The following is a 21,271-nucleotide window of genomic DNA, read 5'->3' on the forward strand; positions in this document are numbered from 1 at the left end:
AGATGGTGTAATTCGATTCAAACTTAACTCGTGACTCGATTTGAATTATGTTAAATAATTGTTTAACAATGTTATTTTGTCAATGAGTCAGGAATTCGAATAATGAATCTGAACTATATATTTGAGTTATGGATTTAAACTACAAATTTGAATCAAACTAGAACAAATCATTTTCATTCGAATTGAACTCAAACGAATAATTTTCATTCAAATTGAATTTGAACCACCTTTAATATTGACCTGTTTAACTCGAACAAAACTATTTTTCATTTAAGTTAAATTTGAGTTAAGAAGTGTTCAAATTTGATTTGATTCATATAAACCCCTATTTTTAATAATAGAAGATCAAAATTACATATTGATTAGATTATAAAAATAGTAAAAACTATCAAAAGTCATTTTTCTCATTATTTTTGAATAAAAAGATTTCGACTCGAATTATAAATTATCATGCAAATAGATTTTATGTTTAACGGGCATATGTTACTCATATAATTAGTCACCTTCCAATAAAATTTTCTTGCATAACAAATAATTCGATTTATAAAAAGAAAATGTAATTAGATTTTCTTGTATAAAAAAAAACAAACGAGATTTGAAATTTAAATACAGCTTCACTCTGGAAGATTTTATTGTACAACAAATAAGTTAAAATGGGAGTGTTTCATTCATTTGTTCTAAGGTAGGCCAAAGAACTATTTCCCACCCAAGGTATGCTGCATTCTCAAGTTTTCTTCCTTTAACTTTGATAATTTCAAATACCCATATATGAGCAGTTAAAGTTAATAGAACTTTAACCTCTTGAAATTTTATCTCTTTTTGCCCTCCTAAACTTTAAAAACTAAAAGTTTTTCTTAGCCTAAGTTTTAAAAAATGACAATTTCTCCCTAGGGTTTCGTTTTGAAATCTCTGATGTCATCTCTGTTTCTATTGCAGACGACTTCTCCCTCTCGAAGCATCCTCTCCCTCTGACAGTCTCTCTCCTCTCATTTGGGCTCCCGATCGGTGTCGAAAGAGAGGCAGAAGACGAAGAACTTTGTCGGGAAAAACGAAGTTCTTCTTCCTCCCAAACGAAAACAAAGTTGTCGTCTTCCCAGGCGAAGACTATAACTTCATCTTTGTTTGGGAGGACGAAGAACTTCGTCTTCCCTGACGAAGTTCTTTGTCTTCCACCGCTCCGTTGATGTCGATCGGGAGTCCAAATGGGAGGGGAGAGACCGCCGAAGGGAGAGGATGCTTCGGGAGGGAGATGCTGCTGGCAATGGAGTCTGAGATTTCAAACGAAACCCTAGGGTGAAACTGTCATTTTTTAAAACTTAGGTTAGAGAAACTTTTAGATTTTAAAGTTTAGGGGGGCAACAAGAGATTATATTTTAGTTTATTTTTAATATTATAGAGAAAATGATGATTTTACCCTTACTACCGTTAATTTTAATAGCTCATAGATAGATATTTGGGATTATCAAAGTTAAAGAGGAGAAACTTAGGAATGCAACATACCTTGGGTGGGAAATAGTCCTTTGGCCTCTAAAGTATATCAAACCTTTGCTCGTAACCTAAACAAATATTCTCATATTTATGATATACTAGGTAAAGACTAACTTAGCTCAATCATACATAGTATATTAACAACAATTTTGAAATAATTTTAACATTGATAAATTAAATCAAAACATCTTTTATTGTGTTAACCCTTCTGATGTCATCAAGTTTAGTTGAGATTTTCCAATTTGTTTTTATTTTAAAAAGCTATGGACCCTATTGTTAGTTTTGAAAACTTGATGTTTCCAATAAACCCATGTGTGGTGTTGTGGAGGTGGCAGATGATGATAGGTCACAAAGTGCCTTAGCTTTGGTGAGAGTGAGACCAAATGGCTAAGTTGAGAGTGCTTTGTCTTATCATCCTCCTTCAACATTATGTCATCAATTAAATAAGTCAAAATTTCATAAATATAATAAAAATTTAAACTCAAACTTTTATTTTAAAAGTTTTAAAACTTTATTAATTTTGTTAATCTTTGAGATTGATTCCTTCACCATTATGTTGCCTTGAAATTATCTACTAAATGATATCTTAATATACAAAAATAAATATAAATATAAATATTAATGTATTATTATGAGGTTGAGAGTTTTTTTATTTTTAATACAAAATCATTAAATCATATGATAATTTGTAAGTATTTGTGCTTGTATTTATAACTATTGTTAAATATATAATGTTTCCATTTTTTTTTTTAAATAGATTGCATATAAAAAAAATATATAAAGAGATGTTCAATATAGTGACCCAATTTTTGCAACAAATATTACAGAGGCAAAACGGGTGTTCTAGTGGCAGACATACATTCCAATTTGAAGCATGGGTGTGTCGACCACTTGAATCTCCAAATCATGATAGAATGTCAAAGGATAAGAGAAATAGTCTTGTTCCGATTTGAATGGCATGCCTAAAAGTCCCAAAATAGACATTTTCTCCAAACGAAACGATTGTTCTGCTGTGAATATAAATTCATTGAATTCACAGGTTGTAAGACCCTTCTTCATATACATGCCCTTTGAGAGAATGTGGATTTAAAAAGACTTGTTGACTTAAAACTTTAGATATTTACTTCAAATGACATTGAAATATAACCAAACGTACATCATGATATACATATCTCAAATAATGTGCAAAAAGGTGTCTTAACGTTATAAATTGAATAATCTTATACTCATATACCATACAGCTAAACACGTCAATTAGATCGGGCTAAATAAAGACTAAATTGGAAGCCTAGAAATATGGCTCGACACTATCACATGTCGAGATTGACCCATAGGCCTTCCAGACTGGACTGTGGGCCTAGGTATTAGACCCATGGGCTAACCCAACCTGACCAAATATTGTTGAATATATTAAAAAATAAAAAAAATTATATGGCAATTGGCTTTTGCTTCCTGTGCAATTTTATCTATAAATCTTTCAATCTCGATTCTTTCATTATATTTTCAATCTCATTTTCTCTCATCAACTCTCTTTCAGAAACTGTCTGAATTCACAAACAATAATTTTTTTGTGTTTATTTATAATTTTGTTTTCATTTTAATTTTATCATTACAAAATATTACAAATGGATCTAAGATTAAATGAATTCAACCAATTTGAATATTATTTATGTAGATAATTAGTATGATATATATGTTTTATTTATGTTTACAATTATACAATATGTAAATTAATTTAGTTGTATTTTGTTATAATATTTTTCATTATGTAACCACGACATTCTTGCGTCACAAGTGAAAGATTATAAATAAAATGTTCAGGGTACTGTCTTTAGTTTTAATAATTAAAAAATAATGTGTTTAAATTTTTAATTAATTTTTTAAAATTTTTTTAAATAGGTCACCCCAATTAAGGTTATGTCTAACCCAACTCTATATATATAGGGTCAGACTTTGAGTCTTAAAAATTTCATGGGTTGGTTCAGCCAAAAGGCCCATCACTATATGGGTTTAAGGCCCTATCCAACCCATAGACACCTCTACATACAACATCAAATAGCAACTAAAATTACATCATTATCCAAAAGATTTTGAAATTTACATAAACATAACACAAACATCATGAGTATGAAACTAAAACCGATACATAAATTGAAAATCAAGCAAAATCCATCCTCATGCAACACGGTTGGCTAAACTACTAGCTCCATACCCCCCTCCCCTCACATGACCCGCTGTTTAACTCATCCACCTGCAAAACAACACAAACAAAACATGTGTGTATGAAGTATCTTGTTGATCACGTGAGAAATAATTTATTGTAATTCTTCCTTTCCATGAACCTATAAAATAATATGAATTGTTGCATCTTGGCGTCAAATGCATGAAACATCCTATGAGTGTCTTGCCACAACTTAAATGCTTTCATATATCATACACCAAATTACACACAACTGGTGGCTAATAATGTTTGCTTAGTCATTTCTCACTTTTCACAACATTTCCTAAATTCAACCCAAATCTACTTCATTTGAAGTCTATGTTGTCTTCTACATAGTTGGACGCCTTTCATTTACTAATTACCTTAATTCACCTTGAAAAAAACTCCTCTAATGTTTTCCCCATTCTAGTATACACATCAACCTTTCCTTAATGTTTGTGAAACTTAACACCACCTATCACAATTGCACATCCTTTCATTCATGGTTATGCGTTTAAACACTCTATGTACATACATGCACCCCATAATGCACATCCTTTTGTCCTTGTTATATAGAATCACAACAATGCCCCCTATGCATGATTGTATCGTTGTCTACCTAGTGTATGCACGACTGTTCAACTTCTTGTATACAATTATGCATTGTCATTTGTTAAAATTTTTAGTTTTTTTCGATGACTACAATGAAGGCTCTATGCCTTAATGCAATAAAAACAAGTTTTTAACATTTAGATCATGTTTCATTACCAAACATCATAGCATGCCTTCCAAATTAGATCTACATATATCATGCATCATACCATATTCTTATATTATCATGTTATTTACTTTATCCTGCATAACAAACAACATTATATTACATTTTATTTTAATCTTAATACAACATAACATCCAATCATTTTCATGAACATACTTTTCATCCTTAATAGATCAAATTAATGAAGAAAACATAACATACTTACTTGCACTTTTGGTGATTAGCTTACTCTTCATGTGGTTGCAGTAACTCTCCAATGACTTAGTTTCCTTTCAACGTCCTATGATCAACTTTGCTATCTCTCTTTCTCAATCTTTCTACTGTCTGTTTTTGAAAAATAAAAAGTGAATAATAACTTTCTTAATCACTGTTTCACCCCTTTTTTAATTTTAACTAAATAATGCAGTCACGACCATGCAACCTCTCTACATGGTTTTCTAGGTGGTTTCTTAACAAAAAATCACGTTTCATGATCTTCAAAAACGCATTAATCGAAATTCAAACTCCATGCATGGTTGTACATTTCCTTATGCACAAAGTTCATGGTGACCAATCAACACTATTCATCCTTATCGAGTGTATAGGCGTGCACCACCTTCATGCATGATTGTATGCCCTTTAATACTTAGACAATTTCATACACCATCTAAGAAAAGACCATTTGCCCCTTACTACACATGCACTCATGACAAACACGATTATGTAGTGCACTTTGACTATAACACTTAAGCACAATCAAATCAAAATTAAAAACGACCAATTTATCTTTATAGTGTACCTATGGGTATGACACAAGTTTTACATAGTTTTTAGGAGACTTAAGAGAGAGGCTAGAGTTTTAAGCTTTTTACATTTGACATGAGAGAGGCTTTTCGATCTCCCTAGTTCTTGTTGTATTAAAACTTTAGTATTAGTAATTTCTTCATCCCTTGTACATGGTTCTTCTCATTTTGGGTTTTTCATGTAAATCCTTGTATTCTTTTGCTCTAGCTTTGATTATTTGATTTTTGGGTTTTTACGTAACAAAAGATATAATAGTTTTGAAACATAATTGGGATGCTTGAGATTTGATAATCTCTCATAATATGAATGAAATTCCAATAATACATCATGTACGGACTATTTAGTATTAATAAGTACAAACAAGTTGATGTATCATCAAATAATATGATAATTTTAAATTAAAAATAAAATAAATACTAAAATCATCAAATCATTTGCAAATACGTCAATTTATTTGTAACTAGTAATGTATACTGTTCATACATATGTTGTAAGTCATTAAATCAAAACCTAATAGAAGTTAAGCGCATATAAATGTGCCCTTCTGGTCAATTATTATAAGTCCATTTGCATGAACATGACATGATTAAATTAATTATTTTTCTTCAAGATAGCTACTCAAATATATAATAATAAGGGTCAACTTCAAGCACAAATTGATTCAAGAATAGTTTTATTAATTAATTTTGTCTAATATTGGAATAAATTAATTAGACATAATTGAGTTGTTAGATCTTAAATGACCCTACAAATTTTTACTTCTTCTTACTTAATATCAAAGATTTACCATTTATAATTTAAGAGTTGTTGAATGATCCTCCAAATTTACCATAGTTTTTTATGTGTAATCAAATCCTTTTTTTAATTAAAACTCATGGAAATAACACATACAAGATGATTAGTTTTATAGAAGTTGCTTTATCTTTTTTTTTTTTTTTTGATAGTTTTTTAAATCTAAGGTGAAATATTACATTTTATATTATTTTTTATATTAACATTAATAATAAAAAAATTATCAAAATCTTGTATTATTTATAAACTAAATAAAATAATATAACTAATAAAAATTAAATTACTAGAATGCCCCGTTAAGGTAACTTGTTACTTTGGGGGCTTACTGCAACATTTACGACTAGATGGATTAACTTGTAATTTACCCTATAATAAAAAATTGTGTTAATTGTTTGTCAGATAATTGTCAGTCTTATTCAACACTCACTCAACGCAAAATCCTCCTCCTCCCACACCCATAGAAACAAAAAAAAGGAAAAATCAAAATCAAAATCAAAATGAAAAACAAATAAATCAAAATTTCAGAAATCAGATCGCCAACAGTTCTTCCTCTTCTTTCAAATTTTCTCTCAATTTTCAGTAAAAAGGAAAATTTCAATATCTTTTTAATTCTCCAAGCTGATATCTTCGTACGGAGCTTGTAAGTACATATATAATGCTCGAGACTTGGTTTCGCTTTGTTTCCAGTCGCTTCCAGGTGAAGCTTCTTCAACGATCTGTTTTCGTCTTGTGATTTTTTTTTTTCCCTCTAGTTATGTGTTTTAAATATTTGGAATCTGTTTGCGCTTTTGATTGATGAGTTTTTTTTTCTTGTGGCGGACTAGTGTGCTTGGTTTAGACTTAGATCTGATCAGAATTTTTTACCTGGTTATTGTGAATCTATATATTTTTTTAATTATGAGAAGAATATAACTTTCTAAAAACATGATATGAAATTTTATTTATACTGTAATATTTTAATATAAGTAGATGTCAAGAAATTGTTTTTAAAATTTTGGAAAATTGTTATTTTTTGTCTGATTTATTTTATTGTTTAGGATTTATTCAGAAATTCATTTTCAAAGTTTATTTTTTCTTTGGTTTCAAAAGTAAAACTTATATATATATATATATATATATTTTTTTTTTTACGTGTAATTACTAATTTTAAGGATTATATCCGAAAATATTTCAAAAAGTTTCTTGTTATAGAAATAATTTTTTAAAATTTTATCTGAGAGAGTATTCAGTATATGTCAGTGTTTGCCGCCGAGGGTTTTTTTCCCAAATTTGGGAGATTTAGGAAGTTGAAGGGATATTGACTGTGATTTCAGAATTTTAGTGGGTAAATTTCATAAGAGTAACTACTATTGATACGAACGGTGGGTATGTAGACAAAATATAGTGCCGTATCGTGATTTAATTGTTTCCATTAGGTTTAATTCAAAATTATTCAATTATATAATAATTCCTTAGTTTGTTTGTACCAACTGGTACTCAGGTTTGCATGTAATGTATTATTGTTTTTATGATCAGTGAGTTACAATTTTTAATCAACATTACTCTTTATAATTTACGAAATAATTCTATATGGGTGAGAAATGTGTGAAAGAAAATCAGGTAGTTTAGAGCTGTAAGTAATTAACAAACTAACTAACAAGGAGTTTTGATATATGAATAGTAATTAATTATTTAATTTAATTACCAAAATTTGTTTATGTTGCTATATGTGTGTACATTACCAACTCACTTATCAATGTAATTTTCAACTGTTCATGGAGATCTTTAATCTCTTAATACATTATTTTGTTTGATTTCTACTGGTTTTAATTGTGCAGCCATCCATGATTGGTCGTACATCAGTTACAACTTCTGTTTATTAACCCTTTTTCGTTAATATGCAAAATTACATTGTTCATCAACACTTAAATCAGGCTTTCTTTAAGCCTCCAAGAAGTATATGATACTAAGTATATCATATACTTTTTAGAGAGTATTTGGAGAGTATCAGTGTGTGTGCTTCATTGTTTCATATTATGTGCAAGCTTCTTGATAAAATTCAACCTGGATGATTGGTTGTTTGATGCTTTTTTCATCATGCTTATATTATTATTTTTTTCTCTCTTTTATGCATTGTTTGTGGTTTTGATTCGTATAATAGGGTTATCCTCCTGACAAACATATTGTATTTTTCCTTGTAATTTTCTGCCCAGTTGTTGCATTTGATTTCTTCTTTATGAGTTATATATTTTCTGTATAAGATGTTACCAAAAGAAATGATTGTTTGTCTCTCTCTAATGGTTATCATTGTAAAGAAAATGTCCCTGATGAATCATATTCTATATCCATATTTCTTATGGAGAATCTTTTCCCCTTTTCTTAAGATTTTTTGTTACTCCTATCAGGAAGATAGGTGTTTGGATGGAATGGAGGGCACAACCGCTAAAAATCAGGAGGGTATCAAATACTAGTATCAGCTGTAATTATCAAATATATTTATGGCATCTGCCAGCCTTGGGAATGGGGGAGTGGGCAGTTCTAGGTCTGTTAATGGATTTAAGAGTTCGTCAAGTTCAGTTGACTGGCTGGGGCGGGAAATGCTTGAAATGAGATTACGGGACCAGGTGGACCACGACGAGGACAGAGTAAGCAGTGTGTTTCTTAAAGTTGTTTGTACTTCTTTCATATCATTTATTTTTCTGTAATAAATATGATTGAGTTGGTTGTCTTTCTTCAACTATCTGCTGTACAAGAAACACTTTGCATATTGGTGGAAGTAATGTGGTCTCAAGGACAATTTGCTGTGCTAAATAATAAATTTTTAATCTCTGCAAGTATCAACTTCACAATTTTGCAAGTATTTTGCTGTAGTTTTCAGTGGTTCATGCTGTCTGATTTGTTGCAGGATAGTGAACCGGATATAATTGACGGTGTGGGTGCTGAAACAGGACATGTGATAAGAACAACCATTGGTGGTCGAAATGGCAATTCTAAGCAGGTTTGAAGAAAATATACAAATTTATATCTTGATTATTTTGTAACTGCTAATCTCTTATGTGTTTTCAATGGATGTTTTCTTCGGGTTGTCAGAAAATAAGTTATATTGCTGAGCATGTGGTTGGAACTGGTTCTTTTGGTGTTGTTTTTCAAGTAAGTTGAGCTGTCATGTTTAATTCATTGTTTGCAATTTCGACTTTTACTTTCTTATGCGCTTCATTTCAATAATTAAATTGAGCTGCTATATGCAGGCAAAATGTAGAGAAACTGGAGAGACTGTCGCTATTAAGAAGGTTCTCCAAGACAAGCGCTATAAGAATAGGGAATTACAAATCATGCAAATGTTGGACCATCCAAATATTGTTGCCCTTAAGCATTGTTTCTTCTCAACAACGGACAAGGAAGAGCTTTATCTGAATCTTGTCCTTGAATATGTTCCTGAAACTGTTAATCGTATTGCAAGGAACTACAGCAGGATCAACCAACGAATGCCCTTGATATATGTTAAACTTTATGCATATCAGGTATGTATTTGTTTTTGTTTTACGCTTCTAAATCCTCCGCTAGCTCTTCCTTTAGGCTTCTAAATCCTCGGATACCTCTTCCTTTTGGCTTCTAACCCCTATTATTATTATTTTTAAAATTTTTACCATAGGCGTAGGCATATGTGCATGTCTGTTTATATATTTATATATGTAACACGTTCAATCTTAATTGGAGACATTCTATGACAGATACTAATAATTTTTTTACTAGTGTAAGGTAAGGCTGAATTCAAGCCAAGCCAAGCTTGAGCTCGAGCTCAATCGAATTCGAGTTCGGTTCGGTTGATGAACATATGAGCTCGAGTCCGAGCCTGAGCTCGGTCTCGGTGAGCCAAGAAAATGGTTGATCGAGCTCGAGCTTGCGAGCTGTATGCAATTCCTCTAGGTGGATACAAAATATAAAAGAACACCTCTCAAATGCTTTAACAATTCTTGTTCAATACAACCAACAACTTTTCTATAATATAAGATTACTGCTAGTAAGGAAAATAGAAGCCTACGAAGTACAAGTGATTTGGAACACATCAAGTTAACAAAATAGCACACCACCATGCCCATGGCTGTAGCATTGCTTAAGTTCATGTACAGAACACAACAACAAAATAACCTTAAGTTCAAGGTTCTTAAAAGCAAACTTGATATGCCCTTATTTTAAAACATAACACAACAACACAGAAAAGCAATAATGGACAAAATCCCTAAATTAGAAACCCTAATTTCAAAATTAGGGTGAAGCAAGAAGACTGAAGAAGAGAAGGCCGATCGCAAGAAGACTAAAGAAGAGAAGGTTGAGAGCAAGAAGATTGAAGAAGAGAAGGCTCAAAGCAAGAAGATTGAAGAAGAGAAGGCCGAAATTAGGGTGAAGCAATGATGGAGTCGATTGGAACTGACGACATCGATGGAGGAGACTGATGCGATTGCGATTGCAATTGCTATTTGCAAAAGCCTAAAGGAGAAGACAAGGCTTGGAAAAATAAAGTGAAGATGTGTGCGTGAAGGGTGAAGCAAGGGAAAAAATACTTTAACTTTCACTTAAACAACACCGTCCACTTAAAGTTTGTAATGGGTGGCTCAACCAGCTTGGCTACACAACTCGGGCTCGAGGTCGTGCTCAAGCTCGAACAAGCTTAGTTCGAATCAAGTCCTAAGTGTGAGGTATAAAAAAAAAAAAATTTTAATTGATTTTTCTCCCTATTTCTTGTTTTGGCTGCAGATCTGCAGGGCACTTGCTTATATACATAATTGCATTGGTATTTGTCACCGAGATATCAAGCCTCAGAACTTGCTAGTAAGTTTTGCTTTGAAAGTCTGTGGATGTGTTTCTTCTTTGGCTTGAATTTTTATGTGTATACAACAGTATGTTTTTAATGCAAGTATGATATTCATTATTTAGAGTTCTCATTTGATATTTATCACTTTTAAGTTGTTAAAATTTCAGCTGAAATATTGAAAAGTCAGTAACTTAGTGCCTTTAGTGCTTTCTATTTAATTTAAATTTATGCAATTGATACATCTAGTTATTTGAGGTGTTTTCTTTAGGTGCAATAATACTTGTAAAAAAATAAAGTTGCTCCATTATTTCATGCAGAAATTTGAATCTGTTGGAGGATTTTGATATCTATGGAATATTTCCCCATATCCATTCTGTTATGCGTGGAGGAGTATTATATGGGTGTTCTATTTGATTTTACTTCGTTAGATTCTGATCAGATCTATTCAATTATTCATTTCAATGATAATAATTGCATGCCATTAGCATATCTTATTTGAGGTCAGATGGAGTTATATATTGCTCATTTCCAGGTCAATCCTCACACACATCAGCTGAAACTTTGCGATTTTGGGAGTGCCAAAGTTCTGGTGAGTTTTTATTCCATACTATTCATTGACACTTGCAATATGCTTCTTTTTTTGAATTTGGTAATTGTATCATTAGGTGAAAGGAGAACCCAATGTTTCTTACATTTGCTCGAGATATTATCGTGCTCCAGAACTCATATTTGGTGCCACTGAGTATACAACTGCTATAGATATATGGTCCACAGGTTGTGTGATGGCTGAGTTGCTTCTTGGACAGGTTGTGTGCTGCTCTGCTTCATATAGACTTATAACATATTTCTCACCTTTATCTATTTTTGTCTGTCAGTACTTATGCTTAGTATTGACTGATGCAGCCTTTGTTTCCTGGTGAAAGTGGTGTTGACCAACTAGTTGAGATTATCAAGGTCATATTCTCAATTAACTCCTATATTTTACAACATTCCTTTTTCAAATGCATGAAAATCAAAACCCTCAGTTTTATTATAGAAGTTTCCCATTGCATATCTATAAATTTTCTTCTTTCTTAAAGATTCTAGTCTTCTTGAAAAATGAAATCCATTTTGGTCATCTGTAAATGAGTTTCTTGTTTTGACCTATTTTATGCTAAAATTTGTGCCATGACATCGATTTTTGAAACATAGAAGGAAACTTTAGTGCCTAAGCCTGCAATTCACTGAATAAATAACTTTCATCCACTTATTGCATAGCCTGCTTGATAAATGTATTTTTTATTTTAACACATGTCTACATTTCTAAGTATTTTTCATGCTTCTGAATCTCAGGTTTTAGGAACACCAACCAGGGAGGAGATAAAGTGCATGAATCCAAATTATACAGAATTTAAGTTTCCACAGATAAAACCTCATCCATGGCACAAGGTTTACACTTATCTTTTTGCGTTTTCCTTGTTTGTATAGGGTTATATAAATTTTAATTTCATTATAGCAACCTGCCATAATTGAACATTGTTTTTCAATCGGGAGCCTTAAGGGAACAGTTTTTGTGTGTTAGCGTTACTATGCTATGGCTTGCCTGATGCCATTACACTTGTGGTTGGATCTAAACAAATGGTAGAACATTTATACTTGGGTATAGTTTCTATTTCGCTTTCAATTTCTGTTTATAAATATGGCATGGTTAATGGGCGTATGGTTGATTCAAGCTTTAGTATTATGCAAAGGCCCACAAGAATGAGGGTTCAGGCACTGGTTCTGTATGTGTGCTTCACTGTTCTAATGTGATTTCTCCTCTTGTCTTTACATGCATGTCTAACTTAATTTTAATTATTACTTCCTTCGCATTTGATTGCTAATTATTCTGCTGTCGGCAGAAAAATAATTTGTGCCAGATTGTTTTTGCTGACATTATCGCTATCCACCAGGTCTTCCAAAAACGTTTACCCCCAGAAGCAGTAGACCTCGTCTGTAGGTTTTTTCAGTACTCTCCCAATTTGCGATATACTGCTGTACGTTTCATCTTTCATAATTTTGGCACCCTTGCTGATTTTATTATCATATAATAATGCAAATTTTTTGTTTATAAATTTGTCTGCAGCTGGAAGCCTGCGTCCATCCTTTCTTTGATGATTTAAGGGACCCAAATACCCGTCTTCCAAATGGCCGCCCGCTTCCTCCACTCTTTAACTTTAAACCTCAGGGTATGTTCAACTCAATGTGTGTTTTATTTCTATTGATGAGACTTCATCACGTATCCGTATAAAATGGAGAAAACCATCAACTAAAATACCAGAAAACTCTGCATGTTTACTTGATTTGAGCCTTTGAGGTGTCATCTGAACTTCAGTTTTCATCGAGCAAGCATGTTTTTTGTTACCATCGTTACCACAATTCCTCACGTATACAGTTTGATCAGAGCCCAGTAACATTTTTTGATCATGTATTTGATAAATTTACATAAACAAAACATAATTTAGTCTCTTTTGGAAAATATTCGCACAGGTTATAAAGTACAAATTAAATATAGAGTTTATAGGAATGCTTGTTTGCGCTATATCCTTTAAATCTGTTGAGCTTATGAAATTCACTTGCATTATAGTGGCCAGTCTTACTGTCCTTAAATCTCCGTAAATGATGGCTTTCATTAACTTGTGAAGTGTTAGCTCATATGAAGAAAATTTTCAACTGTATATTCATAGTTTCCCATGCATCTGACATTTTCTAATCTTTTTGGCAGAGCTTTCTGGCATATCACCCGACATCGTCAACCGGCTTATTCCAGAGCATGCTCGTAAGCAGAACTTATTCATGGCGTTGCACTCTTAGCACATCAATTGCGTCAAGCGTCTTCTTTGTTGCTTCCATGCACTATCAACCGCCCTGCCGCCATTTTGGTCTTCTGAGTTTATGAATGTTAGAATCTGTGGCTACATCCCTTCTGAATCCACTTTCTGTTAATTCCAGTGACGAAAGGAGTGTTGCAAAAAGGAGTCTGTAGGACAATTTGAGGTTTTTGAGTTTGTGTATGTGTTATGATGCTTTGAAGACCACTAGAACATACTTTGTTGTAATTTGTTAATTGTTATATCCCTGTTTTATGGGCGATTTTAGTAAGATAAAAAATATGAGTATCTGTAAAAAATTAAAAAAAAAAAAATTAAATTTGTTGTGATCTTTTCTCTTTGAACTTAATTCATCAATTCAGTCCTAAGTTGATATTGGGGCTGGTAGTTGCTTGATAATGTTATTAGGATAACATTGACAAGGGTGGATTTGATTGAGCTTGACCGAGTGGAGTTTGAAGTGAAGGGATTTCAGCTGTGCTCCTGAGTTTAGTTGCAGCATACATGAAGTCGCTTGGCACGTACCAAAAACTGCAGGAACTTATCAGAGGTAAAGACGCTTTCCTTGAGCATTTAATTTAATTCACATTCCATCTATTCAATTTCTCCATAAATAAATGAGTAAAAGTGAAATTATTTTGTGAGTTCTCTTTCACTCCTCACCTACAATCCAATACATTTTTTGTGAACCAACTTTAGTTGTTCTATAATGCAATAGAATAGATCATGAACTGTTTTGCCTCTAGGTTGTACGGTAGCTGCATATTGCAGTTCAGTGCTATCCTATTTAATATTATTTGGTTTGATCTCAACTCTTGTTTATGGATTATCAGCTCGAGCTCTATAGTGCAAGTGAAGATTCAAACTCATTTCAAGAAATTATGGTAAATCATAACTTATATTTATCAATCACCGTTTGAACTTTTTAGAGTTTATCCATACCATACCATACAAAGGCTGAAAAAAACATGGTTTAGGGGCACAAACAGCAAAACTATTGGTCGTGTACTTTCAAGATGAGCCATGTTGGGACTTGTAGGAAAGGTCCACGTTCAGTCTAATATGGGTTTTAAAAAGTTTTTAAAATTATAAAAAACTAAAATATTAGAAAATATATTTAAGTTAATTTTTAACGAAATATCAATAAAACATGCAGGATAACCCATTAAATAGTCAACAGAGTTGGTCATTCCTCAATTTTAATGTTGAAACAGATCGATATACTTTCTTAGAATTTGTCTTTTGATAAAACTTAGTATGACATAATTTGTGATATAATAATCCTATAAATTATGTCTTAAACCTCAGTATTGAGACAGATTGATACAATATGTTAGGACATATTTTTTACAGGACTTAATATAATATGACTCATGATATAATAGGTTCGACGACATTAAATTGATATATCTTTATCTCGTTTACTATAAGGTTTACTCATGAACAAGACGTACCAATCAAGTATCTAATATTCAAGTTAACAATATCATCAATATGATTATTTTGATTGTTTTTGAACTAGTTGTCCTCTTGGAAACTTTAAAAATTACAGACTAAAAGTAGGATGCTTTTGCTAGTTTTTGAAACTCATGGGGACTAACATGAAATTCGTGGTTTCTTGCGCACTACTCTATCTATACACAGTGCTTTGTTAAATTTCTCCGCCGCTCTATCATCTTTCATCTTCGTCTTCTCCTCCTTTTTCAGAACAGAAATCTATCATGGCTTTCACCTTCGCATCGCAATTTCACTCTCTGGGCAACGTTGTGTTTAGTCCCAGAAGAGACTTGAATTGTAAATCAGCCTCACCGAAAACTGCGTTTCTGGGTCAAACAGTTGGGAGGAAAGCACCCTTTGGGCTTCCAAACGCATCGTTTTTGAAGCTAAACAATAACGCCAGAAGGAATTTTAACGTGGGTCCCGTTAAAGTCGTGAATGAGAAGGTGGTGGGGATTGATTTGGGGACGACGAACTCGGCGGTGGCGGCTATGGAAGGGGGGAAGCCGACAATTGTGACAAACGCGGAGGGGCAGAGAACGACGCCTTCTGTGGTGGCCTATACTAAGAATGGGGATAGGTTAGTGGGTCAAATTGCGAAACGACAGGCCGTTGTGAACCCAGAAAATACGTTCTTTTCCGTGAAGAGGTTCATTGGGAGGAAGATGACGGAGGTGAATGAGGAGTCGAAGCAGGTAAGTTATAAAGTGGTGAGAGATGAGAATGGGAATGTGAAGCTGGATTGTTCTGCTGTTGGGAAGCAGTTTGCTGCGGAGGAGATTTCAGCACAGGTGTGTGAAATTAGGGTTTTGCTCAATTGTTGTTTGTGGGTTATTGAGAGGTGTGTTTATGTAGTTTTTGGATTCTAAGGTTGAATTTTATTATTATTATCATTATCATTATCATTTTTATGTTTTGTTTTTTTGTGGGTTTTTAGGGTTCCTGTGTGATGGGTTTGTTTAAGTTTTGGATTTTAATGTTGAAGTTGATATTTTTACGTGGATTTTAGTTGGTTTTAGCTGTGGGTCTTTGTACTTTGTCTTATTTTTCTTCTTTTTATTTTAGGATTATCTGTTGGAAATTTTGTAATTGGGTTTGTTCAATTATTGGATTTTAAGGTCTTTTTGCTCATGCTCTAATGTGGATTTGGTCAATAAAAGGTTTTGTTTTGTGTGAATGATCTGGTATTTCTAAGGGTAAAAGATAATTAGTTTTGTTTATTAGTGTTTTTGGCGACAAAAGGAGCTCACTTTAATTGGTTGAGTGGGATCGGTGGTTTTGTTTCGCTTTCTTTTTATATTTTTTTCTTGTCTCATTTCACAGACTTAGATTTTTTGTCAATAATATTTATATTTTGTTTGTAATTAAGGTTTTGAGGAAGCTTGTGGATGATGCATCGAAGTTTCTAAATGATAAAGTGACTAAAGCTGTGGTCACAGTCCCTGCTTATTTCAATGATTCGCAGAGGACAGCAACAAAGGATGCTGGTCGTATTGCTGGCTTAGAAGTTCTTCGCATCATCAATGAGCCTACTGCTGCCTCTTTAGCATATGGATTTGAAAAGAAAAACAATGAGACTATCCTAGTGTTTGATCTTGGTGGTGGTACTTTTGATGTTTCAGGTACTGTGTGAAAAGTTCTCTCTCATGTCTGTATTTATTCTATGGTTAGAAAGTAGTTATGTTGAGTCAAATTTCCGTGAACTTTTTGTTCCTTTGATTAAAAGTTGTGTTCATACATGAATATTTGAGTATCTTTTTCATTAATATTTGTATTATCAAATTTTTTAATTCTAGTGCTTGAGGTTGGTGATGGAGTGTTTGAGGTGCTGTCTACTTCAGGAGATACGCATTTGGGTGGGGATGACTTTGATAAGGTTGGAATCATTTCCTCATGTTCTTATGCATGTATAAGGTTTTTTCCTAATTGTACTCTGTTTGGCTGCTGAATGGACTTGCTTATCATGTATGAATGCAGAGGGTTGTTGACTGGCTTGCTGCAAACTTCAAGAGAGATGAAGGCATGGACCTTTTGAAGGACAAACAAGCTCTTCAACGGCTAACTGAGACTGCTGAGAAAGCTAAAATGGAGCTGTCATCTTTGACTCAGACAAACATCAGGTATGTTGCTTGTTAGTTAGGTGATTCTCAATTTCTCTCTGCATGGAACATGGACAATCCCTCCCCTGATGTGTGTATTTCATTCATTTTTTTTTTCTCCCTGTTTTGCTAGTTTGCCTTTCATCACTGCCACTGCAAATGGCCCTAAACATATTGAGACCACCATTACAAGGGCCAAGTTTGAGGAATTGTGTTCTGATCTTCTTGACAGGTACCTTTACCTTACTTTTTTTAATGTTCCTAAAAAGTGTATCAACCTTTAGATGTTCATCTGTTTTATCTTGTGGCTTTTGTCCTACACATGGCTTCTGGTCTTAATACTTTGTGACACTCATCTCTGCAATTTATCCTTTATAGGCTCAGGAAACCAGTTGAAAATGCCTTGAGGGATGCAAAACTTTCCTTCAACGATCTAGATGAGGTGATACTTGTTGGTGGATCAACACGTATTCCTGCTGTTCAGGATCTGGTGAAGAAGTTGACTGGGAAGGAACCCAATGTTACTGTCAATCCTGATGAAGTTGTTGCTCTGGGGGCTGCTGTTCAGGTAGCTTTGATATTTTTGACTGATGGTTTTTATGCAGATTTCATTGCCAGCAAACTGTTGATAAACTTGTGGGTTTATTTATTTATTTATTTTTGGTGTTATGTATGGACCTGACATCTTTCGTGCTTTATTTTTGTGATTCTAGGCTGGTGTTCTGGCTGGAGATGTTAGTGACATTGTGCTTTTGGATGTAACCCCACTATCTATTGGTCTAGAAACTCTGGGTGGTGTTATGACAAAAGTAATCCCAAGAAATACCACTCTACCCACCTCAAAATCGGAGATGTTCTCAACGGCTGCAGATGGACAAACCAGTGTTGAAATTAATGTCCTTCAAGGTGAAAGAGAGTTTGTTAAGGACAACAAAACTCTTGGCAGATTCCGTCTTGATGGTATCCCACCGGCACCACGTGGGGTTCCCCAAATTGAGGTTAAGTTTGACATTGATGCCAATGGTATTCTCTCCGTCTCTGCCATTGATAAGGGCTCAGGCAAGAAGCAAGACATCACTATTACCGGTGCTAGCACCTTGCCTACAGAAGAGGTATTTTTGATATAACTGGCTGATTTGATAGCTGTTTCGTTTTTGCTTATGCCTCATCTTATTCTTTAAACTCTCTCTCTCTCTTTTTTTTTTTTTAATGTTTTTTAGTTCCTGTTTTGCCTTTCATAAGTTTGATGGATTTTAGCTTCTGCCATTGCCCTAGTTGGGAGTGAAATTTGCCTTGAGTCTTACAGTTTTATAAGCTACGAGTAAAAAACTTAATTATCTTTATTGCTTAAGTGGCTTGAGGCGGAATTTTCCAAACTCAATCAACCTTTCACCAAGGTTTTGAAAATTGAATTGGACTGTTCGATTCAATCGGTTGAACCTAAAATCGACTCTAAGCTTGGTTCAGTTCATATTAAAAATTAGAGTAGGCTTTGACTTAGTTAAAGTTGACAGAATTGAGTTTGACCAAAGTTTGATTATTTTTTAGTAATTTGATTATTATATATTAGACTAGATCAATTTTTAAAAATATGTAAAAAAAAAACATAAATAAAATGAAAAAAAAAAAAAAAAAAAAGGTATCTCATATCTATTGAAATAACTGTTTTATAAAATGGTAAAAAATCTTGGTTTTAACATTTCATAACATAATGAACAAACTTTTAAAGTTTTAAAATATTATATGATAGTGACATTAGATAATCTATAAAAGACATCTTATATCTATTAAAATGTCTTTGATAGATAATAAATTACAAAATTATGTTTTTTTTTTTTTTTTGTATTATAAGATGAAAATTTTTTTAATCTAATTGTTTCATTGAATAGACCAATTAGATTGGTCGAATTATAAACCAGTGAAACAATCAATTGAATTATCGATCCAGTTTTAAAAATATTTCACCTTTCGAATGATTTGCGATGATATGGACTTTGAAATTGCATGATTTTTTTATTTTTTGGGCCATTGAAAGGTCTTCTTAATCCTTTATGATAAAATAGTGATGAGGGAATGTCTTGAATGAAAATGTGCAGGTGGAGAAAATGGTCGAAGAAGCTGAGAGGTTTGCACAGGAGGATAAGGAGAAGAGAGACGCAATAGACACAAAAAACCAAGCAGATTCCGTTGTCAACCAGACTGAGAAGCAGCTGAGGGAGCTTGAGGACAAGATTCCTGCTCCAGTCAAAGAGAAGGTTGAGGCAAAACTAAAGGAGCTTAAGGATGCAATTGCAACAGAGTCAACCAAAGCAATGAAAGATGCCATGGCTGCCCTCAACCAAGAAGTCATGCAACTTGGTCAGTCCCTTTACAACCAGCCAGGTGCTGGACCTGCACCCGGTTCTGAAGCTGGACCGACAGATTCATCAACCAGGGGACCTGGTGAAGATGCCATTGATGCAGATTTCACTGCAAGCAATTGAGCAACTGCTCAGTCTTTTCGCCGTTCTGGTTATATGTAACAGGAATTTGATTCTTTTAGGGATACGGCATGGTTTGAGCCAAGTTTTTCCGTCATCTTGTTATCATGAAGAGCAGATTCATATTGTTTTTGGGAATACAGAGGATGATTGAGAGACCTAGTATAAATATATTTGTCATTATGTCATATTAGAATCATCCCCGGCAAAAGAGAAGGTGTACGTTGTCTCTCTTTCCAGGAAGCTTAATTTTTGTACTGTGGATGATGGTGATGAGAGATTGGATATCATCGTATGGGCCAGTTAGTGACCAATCAGTCTCTTGAATAAAATCAGAGGCTTTGTTTTGTCTTAAAGCAAAATGTCCCAAGGCTTATCTTTCTGTTGCTATATTTTAACGAGTGTCATCCAAAATATAAATTAATTCAGAGAAATTGAAACATATTTCTTAATATTGAAGGGGTGAATTTCTCTTAGCTCCTTCGATGTTTGCTTTAAATTCAGAAACACCCCATTTGGCTATACCATCATTCTCCTTCCCCAACCTCTCAACATTTTCCAAAATCATTACAAGACACAAAAGAAATATATTTCATTTTAGAAACCATGAAATGATACAAATTGGTGGTGTTTTGATCTTCCATGCAGCAAGTGAAATGGATAAGAAGACACTAAAATACTAGCACATAATGGTAATATAAAAAGCATAAATATTGCTTTCAAATTTTCAACTCTCACTTTCTGTTTGTGTTATTATGATAAATTGTTTTCCTCTAAACCTTGTAGATATATATCTTATAATAAATTCCTTGTAGCAGTAATAAATTGATTAATTTTCCTGAATTTATTCCAAACAATCTTTCCCTCATCCTCACCTTAAAGCCATTGTAAAACCAAAGAACTCTAAAGTAAACTTGTAGAGTTAGAGTGTTTGTTTTAAGGATAATGGAAAGTGTAATATATAAAGAATAAAAGAGTTCAAGTATTAGATTTGTTATCGAAGAAAAAGGAAGATACAATAAAGATTGGTTGTCGGTTAAAACTAAGGTGGTCACTGAAGAAAGAAAAAAAAAAACTGATGAGATAATTTATCACTTTTTAAACCTTGGGTATAGTAAGAAAAAATATTAGATTTTTAAACTTTAGTGGGGAAAAATATAATAAATTTTTAGTTTTTTAAATTCTTTACTAAATGACAATTTTATCTTTAATAATAACTATGAAAATTAACAGATGGATAAACGTTTAAGTTTTTTTATTATTAATAAATGAAAACTTTAGAAAAAAAATAATTTTTAGGTGGAAACAAGTCCTTTGGCCTAAATCTATTAATTTACCTAGTCCTCAATATTTGTTAAGCTCAGTTGTAGCAGATAGTTTATCTTCAGTCAAGTCTTTAGAGATTAATTTAATCAATTTATTTAGTTCAAATTGTTGTGACCAAGTGATGTGCACGTTTCATTTTAGTAGGTTTTTTTTTTTTTTTTCAATTTGCTCCAAAATCAACTATTTT

At 33.0% G+C, this 21,271-nt stretch overlaps 2 protein-coding genes across 2 annotated transcripts; both read left to right on the top strand.

The window, feature by feature from the left end:
- The first annotated feature begins 6,448 nt into the window (after positions 1 to 6,448).
- LOC123192812 (shaggy-related protein kinase kappa-like) lies at positions 6,449 to 14,011 on the top strand. The gene is made up of 13 exons (XM_044605471.1): positions 6,449 to 6,738; positions 8,426 to 8,665; positions 8,926 to 9,018; positions 9,111 to 9,170; positions 9,269 to 9,541; positions 10,776 to 10,850; positions 11,366 to 11,422; positions 11,499 to 11,639; positions 11,737 to 11,787; positions 12,166 to 12,261; positions 12,765 to 12,848; positions 12,938 to 13,040; positions 13,577 to 14,011. The coding sequence occupies exons 2-13, from the start codon at positions 8,519 to 8,521 to the stop codon at positions 13,663 to 13,665; spliced, it is 1,269 nt and encodes a 422-aa protein (XP_044461406.1). The 5' UTR covers positions 6,449 to 6,738; positions 8,426 to 8,518; the 3' UTR covers positions 13,666 to 14,011.
- Positions 14,012 to 15,331: 1,320 nt separating this feature from the next.
- LOC123192813 (stromal 70 kDa heat shock-related protein, chloroplastic-like) lies at positions 15,332 to 20,114 on the top strand. Its single transcript, XM_044605472.1, has 8 exons — positions 15,332 to 15,970; positions 16,549 to 16,801; positions 16,976 to 17,055; positions 17,157 to 17,299; positions 17,412 to 17,510; positions 17,657 to 17,846; positions 17,992 to 18,390; positions 19,375 to 20,114. The coding sequence occupies exons 1-8, from the start codon at positions 15,404 to 15,406 to the stop codon at positions 19,759 to 19,761; spliced, it is 2,118 nt and encodes a 705-aa protein (XP_044461407.1). The 5' UTR covers positions 15,332 to 15,403; the 3' UTR covers positions 19,762 to 20,114.
- The last annotated feature ends 1,157 nt before the right edge of the window (positions 20,115 to 21,271 follow it).

The sequence above is a fragment of the Mangifera indica genome, chromosome 12 (assembly GCF_011075055.1).
Source record: "Mangifera indica cultivar Alphonso chromosome 12, CATAS_Mindica_2.1, whole genome shotgun sequence".
NCBI lineage: Eukaryota > Viridiplantae > Streptophyta > Magnoliopsida > Sapindales > Anacardiaceae > Mangifera > Mangifera indica.